Source organism: Sprattus sprattus (genome assembly GCF_963457725.1).
Source record: "Sprattus sprattus genome assembly, chromosome: 10".
Lineage (NCBI taxonomy): Eukaryota > Metazoa > Chordata > Actinopteri > Clupeiformes > Clupeidae > Sprattus > Sprattus sprattus.
Window position 1 is genome coordinate 13625707 of NC_137908.1, and position 10493 is coordinate 13636199.

Genomic DNA, 10493 nt, shown 5'->3' on the forward strand with positions numbered 1-10493 from the left:
ACTCTTATCAGAGACCAGTAGGCGACTTAGGCTTTAGTCTCTGAGACTGGAGTCGCCTGTTATATGTAGCCTGTAGTAGTCTGTTATATTAGGTGGAGGCCAGAGGTGGTGAATCATAAAGCTGGGGAGATGCTGGAGCAGAGAGAACCACAGGAAATGGAGATAGTTCAGGAAATGAGTAGGAGCTGCAGGCTGATGTAAGACTGATGTAGGGGTTGGTGTGAAATTTGAAAAGAAGTGAGTAATGTTTTGGAAGAGGATTAGGAAAAGGAGAAAATCCTGTGGACCATGTTTTACTTTGTACTTATGGCAAACGTTAGAATATAACTGTGCACAGGTTATGAGATGGTAAAGTCGTGATAAGGAATACTGATTCTTATTTCCAGTTTTAGTTTTCTATATCCTCACGATTCAGATGTCAATATATTGGGAAGTTACAGTTAGGACACTCCACCAGGTGGCACTTTTATTTTGATAACAAGCTCCTTAAATGACCACCGGACGTACTTGTACGTCTGTTGTCTTCCTGCGTGTGACGCTGTGTTGTCAGGCTAACTTAGTTATTGATTTCACAAGAGGACAACGAGAAAGTAGCGAGGTTAGTATGTTTAGCCACATGTTCTTAAAATCGGTATCAGTTTAGTCGCACCAACCCTAGATTTGTAGACTTAACCGTCCTACCTAGCCAGGAGCGCAAACAGCGAAGATAGGACAACTATCGCTAGCTGTTTACGTCGCTAGCTGATCTGTTAGGAAACGGCTAACTTAAATATGAATAGAATAGTCAAAGCTAGCTAACTTTGCTATCTTAACCCACGACTTTAACTGGAGGTGTACTTTTTTTTAACGTGTCACATTCAGTACATGTGCAGCTGCTGAATATGATTACGAGGTGGTGACCATTGTTTTTTTTAATGGCTGTGTTGCAACTGTTGTAAATGTAGCTAACGCTATAACGGCGATAACGTTGGTAATGCTAGCTAGTAATGTTCATCAGCCGTGTTAGCAGCGCAACTATCTGAAGCCGGCGATTCATTAAACGAGTGCATTGGCGGTTGGCGTTTAGAAAGTTTAGAAATAAGAAGCAAGAGAGTTAAAGGAATACGTACATATCAAAAGAAAGCATTTTGCAAATCAGTTTTCCACTAGGAAACATACTAATCGGTCAGCTAAATTAGCTATCTATATAATCAATCTTAGCTTTTGTTAGCAAGCTTTTGGCGTAGTAAACTCAGTTTGCCTTAATAAGCACGGCTCTGCAAAAAGAATAGTAGTGTTCAGTGATATGTGTGAATAAAGAAACGTGCTGGATAAATATAGATTTTGTTTGTGTGTGTGTAAAGTAAGGTGGGGTAGCGTTAGCGTTATTAGCTAATGTGAGCTAACCTACAGCGTTGCATACAGTAGGGCGAAGCATTGCCTTCGAAACCATAGAAACACGTTACGTAGTGAAACATCCTTATTTTGGAGTTCCCAACAAATGCAGTGTGCCCTACTGTGTGTAATGACCGGTTACTCTACCCTCTCACCGAACACAGAATGGAGAAGGCAGGAAACGCGCCAAAGAAGTTTAAGAACGGCTCGGGTGTTGTGGTTAAGGTGAGACGCATTAACTTATTTTGCGACTGCTCTTCTAGATCTGGATTTTACCATCTTAAATGAGAGTTGGATAAACAAATAGCTTGCTATCTGCAGGAATGCTAAATTCACTGGTGTGAAAATGATTAGATTGTCTTCAGTTTTCCACCACTGGTGGTTCAGCAGGCAGATGTGACACAGTAGCTTGTCACACTGACTCAAACTAGCATCGGTGGATATCATATTCACCGACATGCGGGTTATAGATGGTACCTTCGGCAGTACAGTTTAGCTGCAGTCGCACAGTTGCTGTATAGCTCCACAGGACCAAGCAAGTCATTAGTGTAAAATCAACTCTTCGTCTCAGTTCTTCATGGAGTTCCCATGCAAGGCCAAAGAGTTTCAGGAAAGGTATTTTTCTTTGAGTTAAGAGCTCAACCAGCAAAATGTTGTCTCTGCTGCCATAGGCCATATCATTATGTAAGTAATGACCGTGGTCAGGCAACCAGAGTGGCTGGATATCATAATCAATGGAGACATGATGCTCCTTAGCCCTTACTTCTCAAGTCTAAGGGTGTCTGCTTGCTCCTGTATATACAGTTTGTCTGTGCCTCCCGTGCACAGGAAACTGAAGACTGGTAAGTTCTTATTTGACCCCTCAGAGGGTGCTATACCATGGCCTTATTCTGTATCAGCTTTATGCTCGTAAGTTTTTTGAATCCTTTAGAACTATGAAGGCCTGTTATTTTATTGTGGCACCAGTGGTGTGTCTTACACAGGCCCTTGGTTGTGATTTGCCGTAGCAGTGCCTTTTAGGTGAGAGCATAGCTCTTTCTCTACAGTAGAGGAGAGGGAGCAGGTGACAAGGTTCTTGTCCTCCCATCTCACTGTGTGTGTCTAATGCCTGTGTGTGTGTGTATGTATGTGTGTGTCTCTCTCTGGCCTTTTGGGTGACGGACAGAAACGCCAGCAGCGCTTCAGTTCGGACATAGGTAAGTCCTGTCCTGTCCTCAGATCACGACCGTGCTTCTGAGGTGGCAAACTAACTGACCTTTCTGACCCTCTGGTGACCTTCATCAGAGATCAGAACAGTCTCCCCCCCCTTCCCCTCTCCAAGGCTACTGTGCCAGCGGTGTGTCATTCCTGAGGGTGCTGGCCTCTGGACATGGGGGGCTGGCTGGATCTGTTTGTGGGGAAGTGAATGTTAGTGACAAGACGCTATGCTAAGCTGCACTGTGCCCTGTTCAAATGACTTGAGATGAGTTGGGCTGGTAACTGAACGTTGGCATTGCCAGCCTGTGTGTCACATGCTGCACTAGGCCCTTGGGCAGGTGGGCATCCTGTGTGCCTAGCACTTAGTGCTGGGTGAACAGTGCCCCGCATGCTTGCCCCCACCCTGTCCTCTAATGCTCACCTCTATCGTGTTTTGGGTTCAATGGCTGGCACCATCAGTCAGCACCTTCTATCAGAAAATCGCTTTCTCTGTGCTTGATTGGTTGGGTAATATGAGCAAACCGCGTGGTTACCATAGCAGCCTTTGAGCTGCATGGGTAGCTCCACTAAAAGAGACCCTGTTCCACCTTTTTATAATCACTGTCAGCGTGGAGATTTGCCCATCTGGCATTTGTGGTTGTGGCCTCATGTTCTGGGGCCTTCGAAGTGCTCAGTCTTTGGGTCAGATGCCCCTAAAAGCTGCAGCAGGTTGACTGACCACAGATGGGCTCTTTCCTTTGCTGACATAAAATGCCCAAATACCTACACTGGTGGTGAGATGAGTTTCCTTCAGTATATAAGAAGCTCTGTGGGTGAATCTAAACAAGTACCTAGTAAGCCGCTGGATAAGCACATCGGTTCATTGGTTCACTAAACAAGTACCTAGAAGGTGCCATTTAAGTGCATCAATTAATTCGGTCCGTTATTCACTCATGTGTTCACCCCTCGGTAACAGCAGGTGAGTGAGTGTCAGGGTGGAATTCCTCTGGGACTTAGACAACACGTGTGTGTCTAGATGGAGTGTGGGTACCTGACTGTGTGGCGAAAGACTATGTCAGGAAGAGTATGCTCTTCATAAGACATTAATGTCGATTTAAAGACAAACCATTTCTCCCTCAAAACTTTATTTGTCATTTTAAGGGGTTTGAGTGTTGAGCAATGAAAAAAACACTTGCTGTAGACATATTTTTTTTATACCTATACATGCCTAGTTCAGTATATATTTTGAAATGGAATGTTCTCCCACAGTCCACACCAGTCAAAGGTTTCCCCTAGCTCAGATCCGACGCCAAATCTATGACATGATGTGCTTCCTTGCCCATCAGCCATCACTGAGGCTCTGATCAGCTCTTATTTGTTATTTGAATGTGTTGTGTAGGGCTAAGAGATACCAGCCCCGGATCACAATTTATAGTATGTGTTCTTGTGCGGGCGCGTGCGTGTGTGTCTGTGTGTGTGTGGGGGGGTGTGAGAGTCCAGGGGAAAGATGGATCTCCAAGCATGGGCGGTCTCATTTTGTATATGTTTGCACTTGTGCCTGTCTCCAGTGTTCACTGCCAAGAATGGCAGCATCCAGACCATTCCCTCTCTGCAGAAGAAACTTGTTGGAATAACAGAGTGCATTGTTGGTGAGTTGCACAACACTTCACTATTCTTTTCATACACAGGAAAAGTTGATAAGTTCCTTGTGCTAATAATCATGGGCCCTAGACAATATCCGCCTAGTTTCACTAAAAACGCCTCTTTACCCGTGAAGATGATGTAGTTCTAAAGGCATTGTTAAAAACATTGTTAGCCTTTAAGCAGTCATTTCTTGGAACCATATTGTAGGAGATCTTGCCGGATTGAAAGGAATGTGATTTGTATTGCATCAGATCAACATTCATAGAATGCACAGGAATCTTCTGCTCTCTGCACAAGTGACCTGAAACTATAATATCTGTGTTTTACTGGACAGGGTTCTAATGAATACAAATGAATGAATGCTCTGACCGCTTTGCCAAAGAATTCTGAATTTTACCTGCTATTATAGAATTGCAATCCAAAGTATGTGCTTTGCGGTTTTAGTTTCCATGTCTTGATTTGTGTTCTGTGTGTAGGTCTGCAGTATGTCTGGGAGTACAGGAGTCCGAGTAAGTCTGTGCCTCCCCACTACCAGTGTCGCCTGTGTAAGGTCCAGAAACTCCAGTTAGAGATATTGCCGCACATCAAGGGATGGAAACACTCTTTCAGATACCTGGTGAGCACATGTAACCTCATTCCCTGACACCTTAAGAGACATGCTAGCATCAGATCTGTTTCATATATGCCAGCACCCATGGGTTTAGCCTCCTTACCAGCACAACCACCTCCGGTGCCACAGGTTGCGAGTTTGAGTCTGGTGCAGGACTGTGCTTGTCTATACAGTGCAAGAAACACACACACACACACACACACACCACTGTTACACATCACTGCTGTGACCCTCAGAAAAACATCACACACAAACATACTACTGCACTCACAGACTCAGTCATCTCCTGCGGTAGCCAACTAAAGCTGTTCTGTCACCCATCTTTAGAAGCAGCACCACCCTGGCAAACTGACCTGTGAGGAAGAGGATGCCATGAAGGACCTGGCACTGAGGAAGACTGTCAGGGATGTGGCCAGAGAGGTGGAGAGGACAGAAGGACAAGGCAAAATTAGGGTAATGCACCTAGAATCGCACACACACACACACACACACACACACACACACACACACACACACACACACAAACAAATACAGACACTCTTAATTTGAGTAATAAGAAGTTAATATCTCTCCCCCCACCCCCCTCTCTCTCACTCAGACTGTGCTAAAGGAACCAAGTGAGGTGGCAGCCTTTCAGGGCATGAGTAAGTCTTCCATATCAGCACACACATAAACGCATACACATCAGTGACTCAAAAGACTAAAATGTTTGTGGTTTCGGTCCAGCTTCTGCCAAGGCCAAGCCTTTCATGGGCCCAGGAGCAGGAGGATCAGCAGGAGGAGGACCAGGAGTTGGCCCCCGACCGCCTCCGCCTGGTGAGTCAACTGAGATTAGAAGGCCATTTTGGATTGAAGCACAGCCTAGATTAGAGGACTATCTTGCATAATATAACAGCTGAAAGAATAGCAGTGTAGGCCAAGGCTGTCCCATTTACTGTTACACAGTGAACGAATGGGGATTGCCCACACTATTATGAGCTAAAAAAAACTAACCACTGTACTAGAGAAGTAGGTTTGGTTTGGTTGGGTTTGCTTTTTAGGTCAGGTGAGGTAGTAAAGGTCTTTTTAGAGTCAAGTGAGGTGGTGTTGATTCCAGAAACAAAGATGCAACCAAGACCAACACTGTTAACAAGTAGTCTTTTTTGTGAATTATGAATTTCAGCTTTTTTAATAGTTTACTCCAGAGATTGTATATTACACATTTTAATAGTTTGTATTTGTATATTATTCTCATATTATCTGTGCTCATTTCTTATCTTTGACTGTCTCTCTCAGGTTTGTATGGGTACAGTGACTTCCCATCTGGTGGTGGCATGCCCGATTATGACATGCGTGATATGCGTGATATGCGCGACCATCGTGAGTTTCGAGACATGCGTGACCTCCCTATGAGCCCGCGGGGGTCGGAGATGGGCATGCGGCGCTACGCAGACGGTGGTTCCGCACGGCTGCCGTCTGACGGCTATGACATGGGGAGGCCCAGTGAGAGTCTCGGCGGGCCCTACATGGACGACTACCGAGGGAGCCAGAGCAGCGACCTCAGTGACCTCAGTGACCCCATGATGAGGGGCGGCGTAAAGGAGGGGAACAGCGTCCCCGCCACTCTGCTAAAATACCTGGTAAACACACACACCGTGTAAATTCCAGTACCATACTAAATTAATCTAGAAGGGGTATCATTTTCTGAACGGTATATGGACTCACACAGATCTTGGTGCCATACCTGAATACTCCAGCAGGGCGCGCTAAAGTAGACATGCTTAAGGCGTTCTTGTCAAGTTTCTTGTTTGGCCGTGTTATTTTATCCTCTAAAACATATTTCTGTGGACCAGTCAGCAGACTGGACTGTACTGTACTGCACTGCACTGCACTGCATCATCTGTATGCATCTGTGATCTGTGTTCCTCTTAGGTTTTCTGGCTTCAGAAAACCCTGTTTAGTAGAGTGGAACAGAAGCACCTGTAACTTCTGCTCTATGGTTTGGATGTGTGCTTTAGGACTCATTCCGTATCGAGAGTGAGAGTGATGCCCAGATTGTTCTGAAGGTCACACAGAAGCTCACGGATATACTGATGGAGTATCGCCTCCGTAGCATCTCACCAGTAAGTAACAACTTCTCTTTTGGAGCTAGTACACACACACACACACACACACATGAAAGTAGAGCTTCCTTCTGAAGTAATCTTAAATTGTTTAGTTTTTAAGTTAGTCAAGTCGCAGAGAAATGTGTTCCTGTAACGGAGCTGGTGCAAGGTACTTTAAGCAGCCTGATCATAGGTTCAGCATCCAAACTGTGGATTTAACTTTTTTGAGAGAGACTGTGTTTGTTTTTTCTTTGGGAAAAAGAGAGAGAACGTGTGTTTATGTGAGAGAGGTCAGGAGCACTGATGGGACTGCGTTTCCATGACTTGTTCTTCCACACAGGGCAAAAGCACACCGCCATCTCTTGGGCCGATGAGCTACAACAACAACAATGACCGTTACTCCGGCAGTATGGGCGGTGAGAAACAAACACACACACACACACACACACACACACACAAACACTCACACTGATTTATGGGTTCATTTATGGGTACAAAAAAACATTCTCTCGCATGCACATTCTGTCATTGTAGCACTATTAATCATTGAACTGTTTTTCAATTTTAATTGAAACTCTCATTTTCTTTTTTTCTAAAGGCCCTTCAAGGTATTACAACTGACGATCAGCGGACCTTGCGTGCACTGAGGAGTTATGCATCCTTCATGTTCTCCACTCATGTTGCTGCTGTTGATTATGGGTTCTGTCTGTTGGACCAAATGTAGGATTGTTGATAATTTTACTTTATTTGTAAATGTCTGGAAAATGTCATCCTCCCTTTCATTTTAGTGTGTGTGTGTGTGTGTGTGTGAGTGTGTGTGAATGTGATTTTATTGGAAGTATGGTTTTTGTTGGAAAAATGAGAGAACCTCTGATGTGTTTTGGAACAGTGTCTTGAGTTTGCATGTTCAAGTTTTCTACACTGCTGAATTAAAGGTTTAAACTCTCCTTGCAACTTGCTCCCTTTGTTATATTCACACTGGATCACTTGGACAACAATGTGTTCTCAACACAACCACACACACCTCACCAGGTTAGGAAACATGAAATGGAAATACTGTTAAACTGTCCATCATCCTCGAGTAGTGGATCTTGAAGTTAATTGTATTTAATTTTGTAGTCTTCTGGATGTGGGTACTGGTGTGTTTTAAAATCTGTCTAAATGGCCAAAAGGACGCATAATTGTTTTAAAATGTTTTTTTCTACTGAGCTCCCTCTACAATTGTGGAGTGTAGCTCAATTTTACACCACTGTTGCAAATACAAATCACACTTTGAGACACGCCTAATGGACATTGTATACGTGAATTTGTTGACAAGAATATGGAACTAGCAACAAGGCCTAGTAAGGTGTAATATCAGCTCACACAAAAATGACTGCCTAGTTTTATTTATTATATATTTTTCTCTTTCATGCTTCCTCTGACAAAATCTTCCTCTGTTTATTCCATGGTGTCCATACAGAGAATACTGTGCTATTGCTAACAGATGGGTCTAGTTAAGTGAGGTGGTGCCATAAAGCTTTACGTAGTTCTCACTAGAGCGCTCGTGCCCTGTCCCCCAAAGTTGCATAGCCCAATACCACATGTGCTGTGGCAGTGGCACAGATGCCATTCTCAGTATTACAAGTCAGTGAACGACCAAAATGATTTTGAAGCTATTATTTTAAGGTAAAATTGTTACATAATGTTGCTTTACAGTTTTTCACTATTGCTAAAAACCGTTTTTCTAAACAATAACGGCTTTTCTCAAGAGTTAAGAGAAACCGAGACATGCTTGCAAAAAACGAGTTTTAGCAATCGAAAAAAACTGTAATAATTAAATAATAATAGCATTTTGTCACCATCACTGTCCATTCACTTTCTGTTTTTATTCACAAATTTGATTGAAAAATGTGAAAGTTGAATGGATGTAGGAGTAGCCTCCCGATGCCTCACTGCAGTCATCCAATGTAACGTATGGAGACAGATGTCCATCATAGGCATCATACCCTGTGCCATGATGTAAAAGAGTACCAGAATTAGTTCAGTTCATTGATCTCTCTCTCTAAAAAAAAAACCAACATATGCTTCATCTGAAGAACTGATTATTTCAACTGCAATGACTTGTATTTTTGACTTACCCATGTTATTGTAGTTGGAGAAGGTGTTCAGGTGTTCAAGACCAGACACCCTTCTCTCTGCCAACTCGTCCACATTGACAGGACCCAGCCACCCTGCAGCATTTTCAAGACATCAGCAAAATGGTCAGTTAGTGTTCACTTAGTTCCAGTCAAAGTGCTGCTCCCTCGGTTAGGGAAGAAAATGTTGGCCTTCTTGTAATCATTCTGATTGACTCACTGCGATCAGAGTTGTTGCAGTGAGTTTCTGCTAGGTCAAACAGGTTCATGCCTTGGGCCTTACTGCAGTCATCAGATGTGACGTACAGCGGAGACAGATGTCCATCATCATAACCTGTGCCATGATGTCAAAGAGTACATGCATTCATTCTATTCACTGATCTCTCTCTAAAAAAAAAAGATACAACATATGCTACATCTGCACTGATTATTTCAATGACTTGTATTTTTGACTTACCCATGTTATTGTAGCTGAGGTAGTTGTTAGTTTGCTCATACGTTAAGTCAGACACCCTTCTCTCTACCAGGCCATCCACATTGACAGGACCCAGCCACCCTGCAACATTTATAAAAAAAGACATCAGGAAAATGGTCAGTTAGTGTCACTTAGTTGCAGTCAAAGTGCTGCACCCTGGGTTAGGGAAGAAAATGTTGGGCTTCTTGTAATCATTCTGATTGACTCACTACGATCAGAGTTGTTGCAGTGAGTTTCTGCTAGGTCAAACAGGTTCATGCCTTGGGCCTTACTTGAGTAAACAGATGTGACGCACGGCGGAGACAGATGTCCATCATCATAACCTGTGCCATGATGTCAAAGAGTACATGCATTCATTCTATTTACTGATCTCTCTAAAACAAAAGACGCAATGTATGCTACATCTCTAGAACTGATTATTTCAATGACTTTATCCTTGCAATGACTTGTATTTTTGACTTACCCATGTTATTGTAGCTGAGGTAGTTGTTAGTTTGCTCATACGTTAAGTCAGACACCCTTCTCTCTGCCAGGCCGTCCACATTGACAGGGCCCAGCCACCCTGCAACATTTTCAAGACATAAGAAAAATGGTCAGTTAGTTTCATTTAGTTGCAGTCAAAGTGCAGCACCCTGGGTTAGGGAAGAAAATGTTGGGCTTCTTGATTGACTCACTGCGATCAGAGTTGTTGCAGTGAGTTCCTGCTTGGCCAAACAAGTCCATTCCTTGGGCCTCTCCCTGATCCTTGTTTCCAGTTGGGACTTTGTCCTCCATTTGGTCATTCTTTCCCAATTCAGACAGTGTTGAGATGCTTGAGTCAGTGCCTTTCATTAACACAAGACATCCATTCAAAATACGTTTGAGATACACGGCACAGCTTGGTTCACATAAATCCTCAATTAAACAACCAAACATCTTGCCTGTAAACTAAATCACAACTAAACTTCTTGCCTGTATAACTACCACTCATATGAAACAAGACTCAGTGACAGACTCCACAAGCAAAAGGCAAG

General features: G+C 43.5%; 1 protein-coding gene across 1 annotated transcript; it reads left to right on the forward strand.

Annotated features, from left to right (window-relative positions):
• Nucleotides 1-515: 515 nt before the first annotated feature.
• On the forward strand, nucleotides 516-7835 carry LOC308370901 (uncharacterized protein). The gene is made up of 12 exons (XM_080845635.1): nucleotides 516-598; nucleotides 1539-1599; nucleotides 2540-2570; nucleotides 4119-4199; nucleotides 4671-4810; nucleotides 5132-5257; nucleotides 5403-5448; nucleotides 5531-5620; nucleotides 6080-6423; nucleotides 6802-6906; nucleotides 7229-7304; nucleotides 7487-7835. The coding sequence occupies exons 2-12, from the start codon at nucleotides 1540-1542 to the stop codon at nucleotides 7507-7509; spliced, it is 1122 nt and encodes a 373-aa protein (XP_080701761.1). The 5' UTR covers nucleotides 516-598; nucleotide 1539; the 3' UTR covers nucleotides 7510-7835.
• The last annotated feature ends 2658 nt before the right edge of the window (nucleotides 7836-10493 follow it).

Coding starts and splice junctions, on each gene's coding strand:
- LOC308370901 (XM_080845635.1), top strand. CDS start 1,540: ATGGAGAAGGCAGGAAACGCGCCAAAGAAGTTTAAGAACGGCTCGGGT. Junction 5,258..5,402: donor AAGGACAAGGCAAAATTAGG/GTAATGCACCTA, acceptor TCTCTCACTCAG/ACTGTGCTAAAGGAACCAAG. Junction 6,907..7,228: donor GCCTCCGTAGCATCTCACCA/GTAAGTAACAAC, acceptor TCTTCCACACAG/GGCAAAAGCACACCGCCATC.